The 19925-nt window shown below is 45.1% G+C and overlaps 6 protein-coding genes and 1 long non-coding RNA gene across 8 annotated transcripts; 6 read left to right on the top strand and 1 right to left on the bottom strand.

Annotated features, from left to right (window-relative positions):
• The first annotated feature begins 671 nt into the window (after window positions 1–671).
• Window positions 672–2679, top strand: LOC110862090. Its single transcript, XM_035845226.1, has 5 exons — window positions 672–754; window positions 824–1078; window positions 1133–1203; window positions 1307–1587; window positions 1677–2679. Exons 2-5 carry the CDS (start codon window positions 981–983, stop codon window positions 2658–2660), a joined length of 1434 nt encoding a protein of 477 aa, XP_035701119.1. The 5' UTR covers window positions 672–754; window positions 824–980; the 3' UTR covers window positions 2661–2679.
• Window positions 2680–3445: 766 nt separating this feature from the next.
• LOC118433357 lies at window positions 3446–5863 on the top strand. The gene is made up of 2 exons (XM_035845227.1): window positions 3446–3551; window positions 3619–5863. Exon 2 carries the CDS (start codon window positions 3643–3645, stop codon window positions 5029–5031), a length of 1389 nt encoding a protein of 462 aa, XP_035701120.1. The 5' UTR covers window positions 3446–3551; window positions 3619–3642; the 3' UTR covers window positions 5032–5863.
• An 89-nt stretch (window positions 5864–5952) lies between these two features.
• Window positions 5953–8123, top strand: LOC110862089. Its single transcript, XM_035845243.1, has 6 exons — window positions 5953–6200; window positions 6284–6357; window positions 6427–6604; window positions 6671–6740; window positions 6804–7073; window positions 7137–8123. Exons 1-6 carry the CDS (start codon window positions 6046–6048, stop codon window positions 8121–8123), a joined length of 1734 nt encoding a protein of 577 aa, XP_035701136.1. The 5' UTR covers window positions 5953–6045.
• Window positions 8124–9820: 1697 nt separating this feature from the next.
• Window positions 9821–14908, top strand: LOC110862143 (insulin-degrading enzyme). Its single transcript, XM_022111311.2, has 22 exons — window positions 9821–10170; window positions 10241–10375; window positions 10430–10539; window positions 10602–10809; window positions 10892–10987; window positions 11048–11121; window positions 11189–11514; window positions 11601–11801; window positions 11903–11976; window positions 12033–12096; window positions 12165–12268; window positions 12336–12438; window positions 12520–12621; window positions 12696–12805; window positions 12877–13021; window positions 13089–13320; window positions 13397–13488; window positions 13552–13953; window positions 14031–14093; window positions 14162–14308; window positions 14381–14503; window positions 14578–14908. The coding sequence occupies exons 1-22, from the start codon at window positions 10127–10129 to the stop codon at window positions 14683–14685; spliced, it is 3063 nt and encodes a 1020-aa protein (XP_021967003.1). The 5' UTR covers window positions 9821–10126; the 3' UTR covers window positions 14686–14908.
• Window positions 14909–16068: 1160 nt separating this feature from the next.
• On the top strand, window positions 16069–17482 carry LOC110862116. Of its 2 annotated transcripts, none has more exons than XR_002549131.2 (4): window positions 16069–16479; window positions 16558–16750; window positions 16824–16891; window positions 16964–17477. XR_002549131.2 is itself a non-coding variant. In XM_022111271.2 (4 exons), exons 1-4 carry the CDS (start codon window positions 16413–16415, stop codon window positions 17285–17287), a joined length of 648 nt encoding a protein of 215 aa, XP_021966963.1. In that variant the 5' UTR covers window positions 16164–16412; the 3' UTR covers window positions 17288–17482. The 2 variants fall into 2 exon arrangements, 1 of the variants encoding a protein (XP_021966963.1); XM_022111271.2 differs by having other exon boundaries at window positions 16164–16475; window positions 16964–17482.
• LOC118433373 lies at window positions 17342–18047 on the bottom strand. The gene is made up of 2 exons (XR_004833351.1): window positions 17908–18047; window positions 17342–17840 (listed from the first exon to the last, which is right to left on the bottom strand). It is a non-coding gene; the product is annotated as an uncharacterized LOC118433373 (long non-coding RNA).
• Window positions 17968–19919, top strand: LOC110862114 (alternative oxidase, mitochondrial-like). Its single transcript, XM_022111270.2, has 4 exons — window positions 17968–18109; window positions 18195–18600; window positions 18668–19179; window positions 19284–19919. The coding sequence occupies exons 3-4, from the start codon at window positions 18677–18679 to the stop codon at window positions 19792–19794; spliced, it is 1014 nt and encodes a 337-aa protein (XP_021966962.1). The 5' UTR covers window positions 17968–18109; window positions 18195–18600; window positions 18668–18676; the 3' UTR covers window positions 19795–19919.
• The last annotated feature ends 6 nt before the right edge of the window (window positions 19920–19925 follow it).

Genomic DNA, 19925 nt, shown 5'->3' with positions numbered 1-19925 from the left:
ATTAGTAAATAAGCTCATCAACAAGCTCATATTGACAAGCTCATCTCGTATCAGGTTTCTCCCAGGGTTTCTCCTCAAATTTCCTTCTAACTATAGTTAACTAACTAACTAACTAACTAACTAACTAACTCCTAACTATAGTTAGAACATGCCTATGAAGTGGTCAACGTTGCCCACCGTCCACCGGTACCCAACGTCACAACACCCCTCTTCCGCCCGGTACAGCCTGTTAACCTCTTCGGATGGTTTGGAAGCGGCGGAAATGCCTCCAAGCCTGGCAGAACTTTGCTGCTGCATATTCAAGTCTTTACTCCCCACGCGAAAAAGATGGGTTTGCAAAATGCTGCTATTTCTCAACCTCTCGAGCATCATTTGCTTCAGTGTGTACTACAAAATCGCCACGGCCAACTATTTCAGGTTTGAAATACCTTACCAACTTTTCCACACAATTCTTGCACTTTGTAGACAAACTTTTCATTGTTGAGCGCAGAATCATGCACCAAGATGACCAGCACCACTTGGCGACACACTTTCAGCTCAAGAGGTGCAATTATCCGAAACTGGAGCCCTTTTCTGAAGAGGTTCTGCCCCACGTGTCCAAGCCCGCTCGGGTCAATTGTGTTCACTCGGCCAACGCTGGCGGCGAGATTTTGTTCATCCAAGAACGAGGGAAGAGGGTCCTCAAGCGTGTCGCGGACGTGGATGGGCAGTGCTGCTACCGTCCCTTTCACCGCCTGGACGATGACGAGTCAGAGTAGGTCGCTAAAACCCCCAAAATTATACGCATGGCTCTACTCTTCCACTTTTTTTGCCCATTTTCCAGAGTTGAATATCACTGTGAAAAGATCACCCAAAAGATCACCGTGATCCCAGCTGAGCACGAGTTCATCGAAGTGGTTTGCGTGGGAGGACGAGAAGATTACAAGGACGGGTTTGCATTCGTGAATATCAAGCCGGATGTGGAGGAGTGGTTGGAAAACATGGATTTCGTCTCATCCACGAATGGAAAGAGTGCAGAGGAAAGAATCAACGTCATCCTGCTCGGATTCGATGCAACATCACGCATGAATTTTTTGAGGTAAAATGATACTACTCATCGGTTGCTTAATATCTAAATATTGGGCTTATGCAGAACGATGCCAAAATCGAATGCTTACTTGCTCAAAAACCTGTCCGCCATCGTAATGGAGGGTTACACGAAAGGTGAGAGAATGCAATGCAATGCAAAATTTAATTTCCTGCAAAAACTCGCCCCCTCAGATTAATCAATAGTACATATTTACATATAACTCCCATGGGACTGCAGTTGCTGAGAACACGCTGCCCAACGTGATCCCTGTCCTGTCTGGCCACACGCTGGGCGAGTTCAAAAGGAAATGCATGGACTTGGGCGCTGACTCTGGTTCCGTCCACGTTGACGAGTGTCCTTTCATTTGGAAGCGATTCTCCACCAACGGCTTTCGAACAGGATTTGCAGAGGACGACGTGGGCATCGGGATTTTCAACATGAATTGGAGACACGCCTTTGAAAAACCACCCACCGACTATTACCTCCGACCCTTCTCTAACCTCATGCAGGCCAAACAGGTAAGCAAAACATATGCAGACGTCCTATTATTCGACATATTCAGTCGAAAATAATTCAAGGGAGTGGAGTAATCTGAAATTTGGCACAGAGCTCTGGAGACGGTCAGTGCTACGGGACCCGCCTCTCCTTCAAAGTGCTCCTCGACAATTTAGAAAACACGGCAGTCACGCTAAAAAACCACCCATTTTTCCACTTCACATGGGCGACGAAACTATCGCACAACAACCCCAACCACCTCGCTCTGGGGGATATCCCGCTCCTCAGATTTCTGAGATTTATGCACAGAGATGGCCACTTGAACAGAACGGTCCTCGTTCTCATGAGTGACCACGGGAGTCGGTTGGACGGGATACGCTCCACGTCTCAGGGGAAGGTGGAGGACAGGATGCCACTCTTCTACCTCGTTCCCCCGCCCTGGTTCGCAACCAGGTTCCCCACCGCCTATCAAAATCTTAAGGCCAACTCGGACAAGTTGACCAGCGCGTTTGACCTGCATGAAACGCTGCTGGACTTGATGGACCTTTCTCGCCTGGACAATTTGGAGGGGAGAGACGTTAATGCAGACGAGATTAGTTCGAGGCAGCGGAAAGCGAGCAGCTTATTTCAGCCTATTTCCCATAACCGGACGTGTCTCAGGGCTGGGATTCCACTTCATTGGTGCGTCTGCCGTGGAGATTCAGTCCAGCGTCCCATGGTTGACGTGGAAAGTGAAGAAGTCCAGAGCGCCGTACGGTACGCCGTGGACACGATGAACTACCACTTGCGATGGCAACATTCCTGCGCAACGTTGACCCTTCAGAAAACCACGGACGCTTTTTACATTGATTTTGAATCCAAAGAGAAATTGGGGTCGGCGGACGAGAAACCAGCCGATGGGGACACTGACAAGTTCACCATTTTACGGCTTTCCTTCACCACGTTGCCGGGGGAGGGGGCTTTTGAGGCCAGTTTGGTCAGGGGAGTGGTCAAGGGAAGCTGGTTGTTGGCAGAGAAAGTCGTTCGCACCAACGAGTACGGCGACCAAAGCCACTGCGTCGATCAAGACTTTAAAGAATTTTGCTACTGTACTTGAATGAACGAATAAACCCTTACAAACGAATTAAAGAAGCGTCAGAACGATGGAAATTTCCTTTAAAATGACGCCATATCTGACAATTATGTATTTTTGACTATCGACCTCCTTCTCAAGGTCATGAGGTCAAAAATATTAACGTTCTTGAAATCGCGGTCAAATTACCTTTAAAATGATACCCCATATGACAATTAAGGTTAAATTTAATTTTGGACCCCCCTCGCTGTGGGGGTGGTCCGATTGACCCCATTTTCGAACTCGATCTTGAACTAAAAATTATAAACATCGTGTCGAAAACGGCGTTTGATTACGTTGACTCGTTCTTGAGATATCCTGCTTACAGACGGACGGACAAAACGATCACATTAAGTAGCTGACGCTACTTGATAATTTTAATGAGTCTGTAACAAAATTTATCGGTTACAAATTACGCAAAGTATTTTCTAAAAATTTATTGTCCCGTGTAATTTCTTTTAACCTGTTAATCTTTTATCAATGTTGTTGTGTTAATAAATCAAAGGATTATACATGAACAATTTAACAAGAGATATTTAACAAGAGAGGAGAACAAACATTGAGGTTACACATAAGTACAGTAGATACATACAAAATATATTTTGAACATATTTTTGGCCTTCATGGACAAGACTGTCACAGCATTTCTTCAGTCGACAACGTTACGTGGGACACATTCGGTTTATAAAATTGTTGTTCCAAGGAAACCGTTACAAACCGTCAAAAACCATGTCATTTGCAGTGCTCGAATTTTGTTGTGTTCATCTGGATCACGGCAGACCTGAAGCGACGATGCCACATTTCCTTACGAATCGGACATTTCATTCATTCCTACGTCAAATTTGAGTTAGTTTGTAGTTTTATCTTCATTCGACCGTAAGTCTTAGATAAATATTTCCTCGCAATATTGTGCATGAATCACCTTAGAATTTTGCACGATCAGGTTTCTGGACGACCCAGGCCCACCATGAAAAAGCAAGTGCGTTACGAAGACCACAAAGCGAACAAGAACAAGCTCGCCGTTCATCACCATCGTCCTCAAGGTTTGCTCAAGCCCGTGGCCCACGCTCCCAACGCCAGCCTCAACCCAGCCGCCCAACTCCTCCTCCTGAGCAGAATCGCATCCACCCCGTTGCACCCAAAGAGCACCAAAGGCCAACTTGTTGCCAGTCAGCATCAACAGTTTTTCAACCCCAATCCCAGCAGCGGCCCAGCAATTCGACCAACGCTCAATTCCATCCCGACGCCGTCAAGGGCCCCACCCACGGCCACCACAGACGCTGAGGAGCGGAGCAGCCCCGTCCCATCAGCACGGTACATTTCTCCAGGCCCAAAGTCCCTCCCACCCAAAAGTCATCGCGGAGCTACGACGTCACAATTTCAAACGGACCGGAAAAGGTCTCAGTCGACGCACGTTCCGTCAAAGCATGCTCACCACAGCCACGCCAACGCATCGAAACATGGTCAAAGAGCTTCCAGTAAAGCGCAGCAATCACAACTTGACGTTTATAACAGCCGTTCCAGAAACAAATCCGCCAAACACGCTGACCTCCCTAAAAGACAGAAAAGTTCAAAAAACGTGGAAATGGTGGAAAAGGAGCATGTCATTCCCCGCAAGTCCAGAACAGCAGTGATAATGACAGACAAAGTTGAGTTACGAGATGCCAAAACGTCCAAAGGCAACATGACGACGACTACGACGACGATGGAAAGTGAGAAAAAAGGTGGTCCGACACGTTCAAAGTCCGTTTTGGAAGCCGCAGCGCGACTGAGTTTCCCGTGGCCGGCACCTTCCGCCTTTGCAGAGTCCACGTCGGAACAGCAACAGCAACCCCTGGACCCATTGACGATAGCAGAACTCAACGCCATGACCCCGTCACAAAAGAGGTTTCGATTCCTCAAAGAAATTCGTCACTTTTTCGAAACTCATCAAGACCTCCTCCAACTTCCCGGAGTACGGTCGGCCTTCGAAAAGTCGAAAATGATCCCAAACCCGGTCGACATTCAGGCCAACTTGGACGAGTCGTTGGAGGGAGTTATGGAATCGCTCAAGCTCGCCTTCATGCAAAACGGCCTATTCCCACAGTTTGGACGGAGTGACGAATACAAAGCCGTGGTGGCTCCGAAATGGGAACACGTGGAAACAAACTGGCCAGGATTCGACTGCAAACCACTCCCAAATTGGACCGACTACACCTCGCCAGGCAAAATAATAGCTCAGTCGGAGGAGAAGGGTTCCACTAAATTGGGGAGACAGGGGTCAAGGAAAAGTGTGGAAAAGGAACTGGTCGCCGGGGGTCACACGGACCGCAAGTCCAAGAGCAACAAAAGGGAGCGAAATAATAATAACAATTAGATCCATAACTGCTTACGAATCTAACATCAAAATTATAAATCAACGCCAATTTGTCCCTGTCCGCGCGGTTCAAATTTTTGTGCTAAAATATATTTCCATTTGCACATTGAATAAAAAATGTCGCATCGATTTAAGACAATTGCTGCATATTAATTTGCTCTCTAATGAAAACATTCGTCTCAATCTCAACCTGTTCGTCACCACATCACATGAAATGGAACAACTGAAAGTGAAATGCATGTTTATCTGAAACACAATTATTTAAGAGTTATGCACATTTAACCATTTCACTTTCTGCGATACACAACCATTCACTTCGTGTTAGGAGTCGCCCTTGTTATTACGTAATTTTATTGATTAATTTTAAAAACAGTAGGACATCATGAGCTTTTTTGACGATTAAAAAAGCGGCGTTGTTGGCAATGGCAACATGAAAACAAAGTGGACGGAAATAGCAAAATTTGCAGCTCGTTGTAGATTGTGAGATAGGAAAATTATCGTGAAATCATGATGAAGTTTAATAAAACTGCTAAAAACTATCAGCATCAAATTTTCAGATAATTAGCTGTACGAAAGTGGAGCCGAAGTGATACGTGTCATTTATCCAGACGATTTTTGAGATCTTGGTTTCTTTTTCAATCCACAATAACAACAAAGTCGACACTTACTTGATTGACCTTTCTCGTGGTCATGTCCACCAAGTTTTTGAGCACTAGCCTCAAAGAAGCTCCTCCTCCCACTGGTTGCCTGTCATTCAGTCGGAAGCGATGCATGATTCTGGCAGTGCTCGTTCTGATTTGCATTTTCCAAACCTTTTATACATTCCGGGAGGTGATCATCAACAAAGAGCGGACTATTTTGCCCCTAATAATAACTCACGACATCCGGTTAGTCACTAATTTGCATCTTGCATTTCGGAAGACTTAGCGCGGACTAAATCATAACTAAAACTCTTCTAGGGACAATGTACAAAGCAGCTGCGGATTCCCGGACCCGGACCCATTCGATCCTGCAATGCGGGAATTTCTTGGAGCTCGAAAGGTCGTCAACTGCGCCAAGGTATCCAATCCGATCGGAGAAATCCTCTTTGTCCAGCAACGCGGAGAACGTGTGCTGAAAAGGATCCGACCCATTAATGACCATGATTGCTGCTATAAACCAATTTCAACGTACGTCGTTTCAACCCAAGCCCACAATTTCATTCAGATGCAAATGCACTAATCGTATGTATTAATTCCGATTTTTGACAAAGGTCTGGCAACGCCGATGCGGACTGCACCCCCATCGATGCAAGGGCGACAGAGGTGCAAATACCCAACAGCTCAGGTACACCCACATCTTCCATTTATTTATTTTCCCATCACCATTGCCATCACCCCGTCTCTTCGAACACAGACTACACGTTCATAAAAATCACGTGCACTAGAGAAGGAGATTCCACGTATGCGGACGGAGTTGCATTTGTGGACGGTGCTGATGACGAGGATGAGAGCGAGACGACGAAGGAGGATGAACACAAACTTAACGTGATCGTCCTCGGACTCGACAATACTTCCAGGATGCATTTCCTCCGGTCGGTACAGTAAATTCAGAAACAACGTGGAAATTATGAAAAATATAATTATATTTCCAACTTTAGTTCTCTCCCCAAGTCGAACTCGTACTTGGTCAACAATCTTTCCGCCATTGTGATGAAGGGCTACACAAAGGTAAATCCCTCTCTGATGTATAACTACGTAGAACACGGGGCACTAAAGTGATGGCACGCGCAGGTGGCGGACAACTCTCTGCCAAACATCCTGCCCGTCCTCACGGGACAAAGCTACGCCGAGTTCACGAAGGGCTGCGCTCCGGATTCCAAAGCCCACTTGGACAAGTGCCCCTTCGTTTGGAAGGACTTTCAAGAGCGGGGATACAAGACGGGCTTCTCCGAGGATGAGATTGGACTCGCCATTTTCAACCTCAACTGGGAAAAACCCTTCACGGCCCGTCCCACTGACTTCTACATCAGTCTATTCTCATCACACATGGAGAAACACCTCGTAAGTCCGAACTAAACTAGTCAGAGTAGGTGGAAATGACGTGCAAAGTGTCATTTTTTTCAGGGCCATGGTCACGACAAAATGTGCTACGGGACTCGACTCTCCTTTAAAGTCCTGCTCGACAATATCGAGAATATCGCAGTTGCTCTAAAGCAGCGTCGCAAGCCATTCTTTCACTTCACCTGGACCACAAAGTTATCCCACAATGACTTCAACAAACTGCGTCAGGGTGACCAACCGCTCCTCGACTTTCTCCAGTTCATGGCTGCCAGTGGGAACCTCAACCGTTCCGCTCTCATCCTTCTCGGCGATCACGGAAATCGAGCTCCCGAATCTGTCCAGCTGAACTCTGCTGGAAAAATTGAGGTTCGAATGCCCGTCCTGTACATCGTGCTGCCCGACTGGTTCAAGAACAAGTATTCCCAAGCGTACAAGAACCTTCAGGACAACGCCAACATGCTCACGTCTCCGTTCGACGTCTACCAAACCATCAAAGTTTGTATGAATTTGACTAAATTAAAAACCCCTGACGAAGACGACGACGCCAAAAGCGAGAGCGCAATCACGACAAGAAAACCAACCAGTTTATTTCGCAAAATCCCCTCCGACCGTTCCTGCCTCGAGGCTGGGGTCTCGCTCCATTGGTGCGTTTGTCGTGGGGCTCGAGACCAACGTCCCGCTCCAACCACGACGCCCGACGCCATCGCCGCCACAGCCGCTGCCATCGACTTTATCAACAATGAGTTGAAGCCTGTCGCGGAAAAATGTCGGCCTTTAGAACTCAATGGGCTCAGGTCTGCCTATCACATTGACTACGCTGTTGAGCATGGGGATAAATACCCCGGAATTTCTCAAGCTCTCCGCGTCTACTTTAAGACCGCTCCGGCCGACGCGTATTTTTCTGCAACGTTGGTGCAAAGGGGTGGAAATGAGAGTTGGACCATGACGGATCAAGCCATTCGGTTGGATCATTATGGGACGCAGAGTTGGTGCGTCAGTCAGGAGCACAAGACGTACTGTGCTTGCAGAAGGAGCTACGGAGGGAAGTAGGGGCGAAGGATGGGGACGAGGCGACAGAGTGCCAAGAAGAGAAGAAAGAAGTTACAGGATCACAGTTAGCAAGTCATTCTCGGCTGATGCAGAGTAGAATTTATTCTAAAAGATCCAAATCTCCCATTCTTATGATAATAGCTCCCCGCACGATTACTGTACCCACCGTTATGCAGTAGCACTAAATTAGTAGGAGCGGGGTTGGAGGTGGTTCAATAAAATAGTGCAACAGTTGGGTGCCACATGACATTTACAAGTAAATAACTTCTACTTTAGCACTAAGCATTTAATATTTTGCACCAATTTCATCCTTTTTTAAAGTAAACACGAGAGTGGAAAAAGTTACTGGTCGATCAGCAGCAGGAGCAATTTTGTAACTTAAGGCGACATATTTCCCATCCACGTCAGTCAAAATTCACTGCGTTCTCCTCCTCCCAAGTGCGACCCAACAATGAGGAACGCATCAACGATTTGCAAATTGGAATTGGTTTGGGCTGACTAATTCAACGTTCATTCATGTGCATAATCCTAGCAGCAAAACTACAATGTGTAACAATGCACTCTAATTTCCCATCTAATCGTGCAACACACAGCCACCACAGCACAGCAGTCGCCGCACTAATCTATCTTCCGCAATAAAAACTATCTCAAACAGCAATCAGTTTTTGTGCAGCATCCGCCATAATTATATCGATCCTGTTATGTCACGCATGCATTTAATCCCATTGGGAAATGGGGATCACTTTATTACCACATATTCAACCACCATTATGCCATCCACAATAAGCATCATGGGAGCAGAGGTAGTAAAGATGTACTCGAGTTGCTTATGTACTTATCCTATCATCATCATTATTTCCATTATTTCTGGTTCGGTTCAGATAATGCTGGCCGCGTCGGCAGCTCACTTTGTGTCACCGGAAATCTAAATAAATCCAGTTTGTTCACTTTTCCTTTCCTCGTAAATCTCGCCCCTTGTCTAAAATAAAACGGGAATCTGCACACCGACCGACACAGACTTGTTGATGACCAAGGAAGTCAAATCACGAAGCCATACATTCACAACAAGCAGGCTTTTGCGGCTTCCACGTCACACAATCCACCCGTCGAGAAGGCAGCATATTAGGAATTAGCTGGTTACAAGCGAGAGAATTTCCTCCACATCGGAATTATCGTCTCATGGTGATGACTCGTCTCCTCCATCCGTGGAAAACGGATCGTGCGGATGATAAGTGTGAGTGGGGTCGACCTGCAAACGACCTCCCATGAGAACTTTCCTCGTGCATGCCGTAAAAGCAATAAAAATAGGAAAATGCAAAATCTCACATTGCGAAAAAAGAGTGCAGATTCTAAAATGAGGTAGAATTCCCTTTATCCAAATACATGCAAGGTTAGCCTGGCCGTAGTCAGTACAACACAATAAACCAGCAATTTACGTAATTACATACATCTTATGTACATACATTCACATCCCCTGCTCTGCAAACAAACAAACAACAAACCTGTATCCACCTCGAAAAATACAGCAGATAATCATGACACGACGGAGGACTGTGCTGCGTATGCGGAGAGGAGGAGATGGCAAATGCGATGAATTTCTTTACCTGGCAGGCTGTTTAATCACATTATTTATTCTTCACTTACTCTTCTGGCCATTTTTTAGCAAAGGCAACACGTACAAGCGCAATCACCAAGCAAATCTCAAAGTTTGCATGCAAAACGGACGGAACAGAGAGAGACATGCCATTTAATTGCTGCTGGTGCTGAAGAATTCGCTATCTTGACACTTCACCTGAGACGACGGCAGTGGCAAGTGTGCAGATAGTCCGCTCCTGCAGAAACCAATTGCCAACACAGTCGAAAATTGGCATTCAGACCTCAGACAATTTCATAAAAACTCTTCTACCTCGAAACTTAGCACCTCACTTCACTAGTCATCACGCGTTCTATTAAAGAGCAGAGTAAAAAAAACGTTGACCTTTTTGAAATAAAGCCAATTAAAGATGAAGTGGAAATTTCATATATCTCGGAGCTGCATTTGCATATGGTGAGACTACATTCTTTATCTTGATGAATCTTTTAAAATTTTGGAGGTCTTTGCTCCCCATTTTGTGTAGTGCCTTAGCCGTGTTAAGTGTTCCCTCGAGTCATGGGTCGCCTTCCGCCCAGCGAAGTCCTGTCCCCAACAATAAGCCCGTCAAGGCGTTGAAAGCCAGCAGCAGCATTCTCTCCCGACCCATTTCAAAGCCCAGGTAAATCTCAAGTCATAACTGTTCGAAATAATTAACGGGATTTCCTGCCCCCAGTTCGGATAAGCGACTGTATCGCGGCTTGACCCTGGAGAACGAGATGAAAGTGATCTTGGTGAGCGACCCTTCCGCGACCAAAGCCGCCGCGTCGCTCGCCATTCCGGCCGGTAAGCACGATTATAAATCTCAATTTCCCCAAGAGTTAACTAACGGTTTGGCTGCATAATAGGGAGCATGAACGACCCCAAGGAGCTCCCAGGACTCGCCCACTTTTGCGAACACACCGTGTTTTTAGGAAACCAAAAGTACGCGGAGGAAAACGGTTTCTTGAAATATTTGACGGCCAACGGTGGCGACAGGAACGCGGCGACGGATCATGACTCCACCGTTTATTACTTCACCGTCTCACCAACTGCGCTGGAAGGTGCTCTGGACAGGTGGGTGCCAACAAACAAGCACATATCATTAATTAATAAGCAAGTACTGTATTAATTATTGCAAAATTGCCAATATTTTAAGATTTTCGCAACTCTTCATCTCTCCCTTGTTCACCGAGTCTGCACTTGAGAGGGAAGTCAACGCAGTTAATTCTGAGCACGAGAAGGGAATTCCCAGGTAATTTCTAAATTTCTCAAATATTTACAATCAATAAATAATTATGTTTGTAATTCCAAGCGATGCTCGTCGTGCAGATCGAATCGAAACGGTCACATCCGATCCTGACCACGCTTACTCAAACTTTAGGACAGGTGCGTGTGTGGGGGTGTGCATACTAATGTTTTCGCAAGTGGAAATAATCGCGATGCAATTCCGCAGGGAACCGTGACACGTTGTGGAACAAGCCTCGAGAGATGGGGATTGACATTCGGAAGGCCGTGATGGAGTTCCACGCCAAGTACTACTCCTCCAACATCATGTCTCTCGCCATCCTGGGTCGCGAAAGTTTGGATGAACTGCAGGCCTTGGCGGAGAAAGTATTTCTCCAGGTGCCCAATAGAAACGCGACGATGCCAAGCTGGCCAAAGTCCCCGTACGGACCGGAGTACATGCAGACGAGGATTGAGATTGTCCCCATCAAGGATATTCGATCCATCGCCATCAACTTCCCCATCCCATACGAAGCCATTGACTACAAAACCTCGGTGCGTGCATAGCTCTGAACCACTGATTTGATACTTGACGTATGCATTTGCCAATTTGTGTGTACAATTCCATTTTCTGAGAACAGTCCTCGGAGTACTTGTCCGTCCTCATCGGGCACGAGGGAGAGGGGAGCTTGTTGTCCCTGCTCAAGAACAAGAACTGGGCGACGTCCCTCACCGCCGGACCCAACATCCCGTATCGTGGATTCGCCACTTTCCAAGTGTCCATGGGTCTCACCAAGGAAGGATTCAACAACACGGAACAAATCATTTGTCACGTATTTGAGGTGTGCAATTTCGCAATTTCAATTATTTTACATACACAGATTACGCAACACATTTTTGCATGCAAACCACGAATAACGTGCGAGGTGTTTCTCAATTCCAGTACATTCGCCTCCTGAGAGAGAAAGGACCCCAGCAGTGGTTCTGGGAGGAAATCAAGAGTATCAATGCCATCAGGTGAGTCGTTCCCTTATTTGAATTGTCCAGTGCTAACTAACTCTTTTTGTCCGCAGTTATCGCTTCAAGGATAAGAGCTCCGTCGTCAATTTGGTCTCATTGTTGTCACAAAATATGATTGTAATTTCTCACATGTTTAAAGCTAATTTACTGTACGTTTAAATACTCGTTTGTTTTTCACGTGGCAGAAATATCCGATGGAGGACGTTCTCTCGGCTGGCTACATTTTGACGGATTACAATGAGAAGTACATTCAGGACATTTTGGACTCGCTGGTTCCCGAGAACTCGAGGTTTGCTTCCCAATTTATTGCGTCGTATAAACTCGAGTCGTAGTGAATCAGTTGACCAATTTGACAGAGTCATGTTCGTGGCGAAAGAGTTGGAGCCCAAGGCGCACCTGGTTGAGAAATATTACGGGGCCAAATACAACGTAGAGAAAATTGACCCCAAGCGTATCGAGGTATGCTAATTTTAGCACATTAACAACTGTGACTTAAATTCCAAGTGCACATTAGCATTAATTGCACGCTCCTTTGCACAGACGTGGAAGAAATGCGAGTGTGGGACGCACGAAGAACTCCTCTTCCCAACTCTCAACGAATTCATCCCATCAAACTTTGACCTTGCGCCACGGGACGACAATGTAACCAAATTACGAAATGCACAATTTTATAATGGGTTATGCAATTCTACATACATATTTCTCCATTGTTCCAGGTTGGAATTGTCCCCAAAATCATTAATGACACGGATCTCTCAAGAATCTGGTATTTGCAAGATAACGAGTTTTCAGTCCCGAAAGCCATCGTAAACGTCGAATTATTCAGGTGAACCTCCAACAAAGTGTTGAACATTAATAATTAATTGAATGTTAAGGACAATTTCGTAATTTGAACAGCCCCCTCGCTTACGTTGATCCAATGACGACGGCGCTCAACTACGTCTTTGTCCACTTGATTCTCGACTCCTTGTCCGAGTACTCGTTCAACGCGGACCTCGCCGGCTTCTCGTACGGAGTGGTCAACACTGTTTATGGGATGGACGTAAGCACACGCAATGCAATGCAGCCAGTCAAATAAATAAGTCTAAATCCAACATAAACATGTGTAGATTCGAGTTAGCGGGTACAACCACAAGTTGGACCTCCTGCTCAACAAGGTGTTTGAATCGATCGCGAACTTCGAGGTGGAGCCTGGACGCCTGGAACAAGCTAAGGACTTGCACACGCGGTTGTGGAGGAGTCGGAGGAACGAGGAGCCTTCCAAACAGGCCAACACCCACTTCAAGTACCTCATGCGAGAACGGACCTGGTCGTCCGAAGAACTTTTGAGCGTTATCAAGGGTACGTGTCACTTTTACCACGTGACGAGCTCAGTAGAGGACACATTCTATGTTATTTCGGATCATGATTTTTGCAGAAGTCACAGTAGAACGCGTCCAAGCCTTCGCCACAGATTTCATCTCTAGGCTCAGGTTCCAGTGGCTATTCTTTGGAAACCTGTCTCCTGAGGTGAACACTTTTTTTACATAAGGGTCAAAATTTGAAGTACATTCGAAATCACATTTTCTTCAGGAGTCGCTGCGAATGGCGAGAGAGTGTCAAGAGCACTTTGTAAAGAAAGGGACTCGGTCGTTGGTGCCCACGCAGATTATGCGTCTCCGAGAAGTGGAGCTCCCGGAAGGGTCGAATTGGTTGTACAAGGCGGAAACCACGACCCACTCTTCCTCCTGCGCCAGTGTCTTATTTCAAACGGGGATGCAAAGCCCCAAGAACAACGTCCTGATCGAACTCCTCAACCAGTTGGCCTATGAACCTTCGTACGATCAGCTGAGGACAAAAGAACAATTGGGCTACGTCGTGGGCACCGGGGTCCGACGAGCTCGAGGGACGCAAGGATTCCAAATCCTCGTACAAGGAGACAGACACCCAGCCTACGTCGAAACCAGGATTGACAACTTCCTCAACGACTTGGGAGTAAGTAAATCTACCTTTTCCACCCGCCCGCACGATTAGTTTGAGGCCGTTACAAAATTAACGATTAATGTTTCCAGGTCGTCTTCCAGAACATGACGGAAGAACAATTTGTGAAGAAGAGGAAAGCATTTGCGGATCAGGTAGGTTTTGATTTAGCGTTTATTTAAAGTGAACAGTTCTTATCATTTAATTTTGTTGATGTGATCAGAAAGCGCACAAGGTGAAGTCGCTCTCCGAGAGAAATGGGATCCTCTGGTCGGAAATTTCGCTCGAGCAGTACAACTTCCAACGTCAGGAGATGGAGGGGAAGGAAATTGATAGCATTGCTCTCGCCGAATTTGTCGACTTTTACAACGTATGCACAACTAAATACTATTGTATTCTTAAAGAAAGTTAAAGTACTCACGTTTTTTGCATGGTCTCACAGCGTCACATTGGAGCAGCCTCTGATAAGAGGAGACGCATGTCCGTGCACATTATTTCCATGGCGGAGAGTGGGGCTGGGTCCACGGTGGACCTTAAGGACCTCCCAGCCCACGATAAACCTCGGGTATTCAGCTCATCCGTTATTACTTATTAGGAATCTGATTGGTAATGTTTTTGCATCCCCACTAATAATTTCAGGTGGAAATTACCGTCGTTCCCGACTGGAAGAAGCAGCGAGGCCTCTTCCCCTGCATGTTGCTGAACCAACCCAATTTGTTCATGCACCTCAAGACAAACACTGTTTAGCCCATTTCGACCCAATTGTGTGGAGTGGAATCATTAATTTGTTACCAGACTTGCTGCTGACTCGTTCACACCATGTGCATCAAATTACTACTATTGACACACATATTGTGCTATAAGCTTACTGATTAGACTTAACTACTTTGAGCGCATTTATTTAGCTTGACAAACGGACGGTCGTAATAAAATAATGTAAATAATAGAAGCGTCAAATCTTCAAAGGGTACATCATGGTGTTTGGCCTGGGTCGAGAATTTGTTTTTATTTACAAAATAAACCATATTAGCAACAAAATCTGACATAATACCGTGGTGCCGTGACCAATAATATGATTGGGTCACCAATCAAGTGATCACAGGGCAGAATATGAACCGATTTTTCTATGAGGGTGTCATTTTAATCAAATGTTTCTGACGGACGCAGACAAAAGTTGGGTATCAAACACCCCTCAACCAGTGTTGATATTTCTTTCAGTTGGTGTGACCTTGTAGCTTTTGGTGGCCAATTTCTGGAAAAAATTAAAAGGCAGGACAATTGGGGTTTTCTTGCTGTCGTTGTGTTAGTTTTTGCATGCAACTGTAATAACTGTATAGCGACTGACAAAACAAAGTGGGATGAGCAAAGCAAATTAAGAAATGTGTATGTTTTTGGGGCGTGAGCTGTCTGCTCATTGGGGGGATATCTCAGCTTGACCTCAGGAACTTATTGATGGCGATGGGGGTGGCTCCGTCTTATTATGCCGAGTTCGAAAGTAGGCGTAAATGCACTCGTGCGAAATGATACGCGAAAACTACTTGAATTGGGCTTACAAACTCAAAACGGAGCTTTATTTTACATAGGGCGATTACTCGTAGATTGACTTATATCGACATGAGACCTTAGTTGTTTAAAAATATCGAGAAATATTTTAAAAGCTGGCTGTTAGTTTGAAGGTAAGTTTCCTCCTCCTCGGCTCGATTGGGTCTGAATTTCTTTCTTCTTTTCCCTGACTAAAACTCCTCTTTTCTTGATGCCACATCATCCTTACATTTACATTCACTGGCTAAATAGTGGCCCGAGTTTTACATACGACTTTGTCTTGACTTTTTGTTACACAAGCATTTTTCATCATACATACATACATATGGGAATTTCATATTCATAAAACTGTTTCATAATGTGTCATTGCCCATGCCCAATATCTCAAATCATTAATTTACATACAGTTAAAACCTTAAAATTATCAGCTAAAAATTATATCGTTATTCAAATAAGTAAAATTATTCACGGCGACAACAGTGTAGATAGAATGTACATACGTATGCAGAAGCAACTAACCTACACAAAGATACACACCACTTTTGCATGGTGAATGTCAAGAGCAAACTACAAACTTCCCATTACCACGGCGTCTATTTCACTCGCCTTGGTCATCACGCATACATATTTATTTCTTATATAAGCTACCTATGGTCACTCACTGTTAAATGCCGACTTACTTCTCAGACCTGTAGTAGTACTAGTACAAAGAGATACATGCATTAAACCACAATGGGCAACGTCAACATTTGCAAAACCTGTCCCACATAATTCAAGTCAGACGAGCTACTACATTGGTTTCCAGTGCATGCACAAGGTTACTAATGAACCGGATTGCAGTTCAGCTTCAGTTAAACTCAAACAATGATTTCAATTCAAACGTGAGGCCATCATAATTCATCCTTTACTAATTCCTAAAACAAATTTCAAAGATGAATTGGAAATCTGGTCGCACATGGCAAAACAGGGTCAAATTCGTGGCAATATTTCAAATTGTTGGTAAAAACTTGTCCCCATTTGCGGGAATGTAGCATACCGAGGAAGAATTAAATAATTGTCATAATAATTTGTGCATAGATCGGTTCTTCGGTGTACGTTCTCATTCTGAGCTGTCTCCTGGTTCTCGAAATTATTTCTTTTGAGAAAAATAATCCCGTGACTCGTCGCGCTTCGTGGGAAAGCCAAGAAAATTCTGCCCTTCAAAATTCTACGTTCCTGTCTTCACTTTTTGACCACGATGAGCAAAGAAGTTCACTGGGACAAGTGATTGGTATTTAGTGCAGCATGTAAATTTATCCAGGTCTTGATACAGACAAATTAATGAGTTGGTTCAAATCTCGCAGGAATTGCCATATTCATCCTCGTCATTTTCTTGTTCATCGACTGGGAACTACTCAAAGCGGCCAACCAGGTATTTCAGTTCCACGAGACAGTGACAATCTGATCCACCAATATTTGACCAGTCACTGCTTATTATTTGCAGAGAAATGTCGGAAAATGTAGAATTTGGCGAACAGTGCGTTGCATTCGCTTAACGTTCGCCATAATTATTTTCATTACGGGATTTTACAAAGTCAGGATGCAACAATTGCAGGGCGTAGTGTTGGCGGAAATCGTAGTAGATTTGTGCTGCATTTTTGTCGTGCAAAAATTTATTCGCGAACTGAAGTGTGAAGAGTGTGAGGAGGGCGACATAAGGAGCTCTGTGTCTCAAGCAGCAGCCATAACCGTGCAGGATAATTTTTACGAGGAAAAGAAGATCAAGGAAAAGCAAAGGCCAGCAAAACATGTGACCATTGTCGAGTAATTAAGTCCTCGATTTGTTGTACAATACCATAAAACCGATCTATCGAAGGCTATGCAGTGGATTAAGAGATGCAGGGTGTGCATCTCTTGAGCTTTTATTTATGTAACATATTTACATATTTATGTGTATATGCTGTATTATTTTTACTCATGCTGCACATTAACAAATAAATATTTACATCGTTTCTACATTGAACCTGCATCATGTGCACTATGTCACTTGAGACAACAGCAACACAACGAAAACAAAGTCACGGGATACACTACACTCGCAATGTGGTGCAGAGTTGCATGAGATGAGACGAAGCAGGCCGAGCAGATTGCGTCACAAGTCACGCACGGCTTTCTCTCCTTTCCCTTTTACCAGTCTCGGGTCGAGTTAAATTGACATTTCCGAACCAAATGTGCTCCTGCCTTTCTCGTCGACTCACATGCTCAACGCGAGAGTTTTGGTGTGGCGAATGGCGATGTGAAATGCGATGCGAACCAGCAGATTCCTATATCAACTTGTCCCAAACTCATACTATCCACGGACGTCGCTGTGCAGTCGGATTCTGCAAAAATAAACAAATCTCGCACTTTTGGAACCGTTCCAAGAATCAGGATAGACCAATTGCACACCAACTAGACTTTGAATTCCAGTGGACCTTGGTTGCTTGCTGAGGAAGTTGGCGAGTGTTTACTGTTGGCCGGCCATAGCGGATTAGCCGGTCGTATCGATTAGCAATAGTTTCCGTCGGAGGTGGTTTTATTAAATGTTCACCACCAATTAATCAATGAATTTGGTTGGGGGTCATCCAGTGGATTGGTCTTGACTGCAATCGTAAGTGATATACGTCCACGATCGCAGTGTGGCATGACTCAATTTGGCCCAGTATTGCATGCACCTCTTTTTTATACTTATAAAGGTCGCCCAGTCGCGTATTACTCTCAGAAAGAAGCCACAAGCTGAGCTGTTGTATAGCAACGTGAACTCAAGCCGACACACAAAGTTACTCGTTTCATTCAGGAACAAACTGGCCGTGTTATCGTCAGTCTGCTTAACGCTAAGTTGGGAATACTACTATTATCGGTATCATCATCATCAGAGTCATTTAAAGTCAAGGTGAGATTAAACTCGTCCAGGAGCAATCGGCAGAACAGAACATGCTGGATTTGGCACAAGTTGTGCATACGTTCAAGACCTGCAAATAAGTTTAACTAAATTATTCGCATAACATTGAACTCGTGAAATTGGATCTGATCCACCTGCGTTGAAGATCAAAACAACATTACATTCTTACGAGTGCCCCACCATTTGGATTTTGTAAAAAGGTACACTTCAATATTTGTAGAAAATGTTGAGTTAAAATTTTTAGCATGGTGTTTATATTTTGAATAGGAAGAAGCAATGAGGAGAATTAGCACACTTTTTGTGTCCTCAGTGAAATGCCAACCATCGTACTTGACCCCGTGCCTGGCAGGACGATGGGACGCCAGAGTTCCCCCCATGGTCACAAGCAACAATTTTTTTTCTACCAAGGCGCCGTCCTCCGGCAGCAAGGGCGAGGATGACGGTAACGACGCTGAATTCAACGAGCACTTCAAGCTGGACAAGAATCGTCACCCTTTGATGGGACAGACGCAGGGGAGACTGAAAGATCAAGACCACCGACTCAAGGCCACCACTTATTGGGACAACCCAACGCCGCATCAAATCTACTCTTCGGAAGAGCTTAAAAGTGTGGAGATAGTGCATAAGGAACCAAGTGCGATGTACGACAAAGTTGCCCTCTTTGCCGTCAAACTGATGCGGACAGGATTTGACATTGTGTCGCGATACAAGGGCCCCGGAGGTGAAATGACTAAAAGGGCCTGGTTGAATCGGTGCCTCTTCCTGGAAACGGTGGCAGGGTAATTATTATTACTCACTACACATTCTAATTTAGAATTTCAAAAACAAAATCGTAGCAAAAAAGTAATTAATTTCCACAAATGAAACAAATTTCCTTGTGCAGGGTGCCCGGAATGGTTGCTGGCATGGCTCGTCACCTCAAAAGTCTTCGGAGCATGAAACGAGACCACGGATGGATCCACACGCTCCTCGCAGAAGCGGAAAACGAGCGAATGCATCTCCTCATCTTCATGAAGATGAAAGACCCGGGACTCTTTTTCCGATTTATGGTCATTGTTGGGCAAGGCGTTTTCTTCAACGCTTTTTTTCTCACCTACCTCATCTCACCCAGGACGTGTCACCGCTTTGTGGGATACCTGGAGGAGGAGGCTGTCAAGACTTATACCGGGCTCTTGAAGGATATTGGTCACGACGAGGGTCACTTGGAGTCCTGGGGTTCTGAACCAGCCCACTCCATCGCCATTCGCTACTACAAATTACCTGCCGACGCCAAAGTGCGCGATGTCATTGGGTGCATTCGAGCAGATGAAGCGACCCATCGCGACGTGAATCACACCTTTGCAGAGTTAGACCCCGACATGGACAACAATCCCTTCATCCACAAACACAAGTGAATTCCTCCAGAAATAAGAGTGAAATTACCTTTGAAAAATGTCCGCGTATATGGGTAGTAAATTATTATATAGAGAAATGCCAGTATTATCAATAAAGTTACACGTTCCTAGAAATTGTCCAAAGGTATGGT

The sequence above is a fragment of the Folsomia candida genome, unplaced genomic scaffold (assembly GCF_002217175.1).
Source record: "Folsomia candida strain VU population unplaced genomic scaffold, ASM221717v1 Fcan01_Sc049, whole genome shotgun sequence".
Taxonomy (NCBI): domain Eukaryota; kingdom Metazoa; phylum Arthropoda; class Collembola; order Entomobryomorpha; family Isotomidae; genus Folsomia; species Folsomia candida.
The sequence above is the reverse complement of the archived record's forward strand: the minus strand, read 5'-3'. Positions and strand labels throughout refer to the sequence as shown.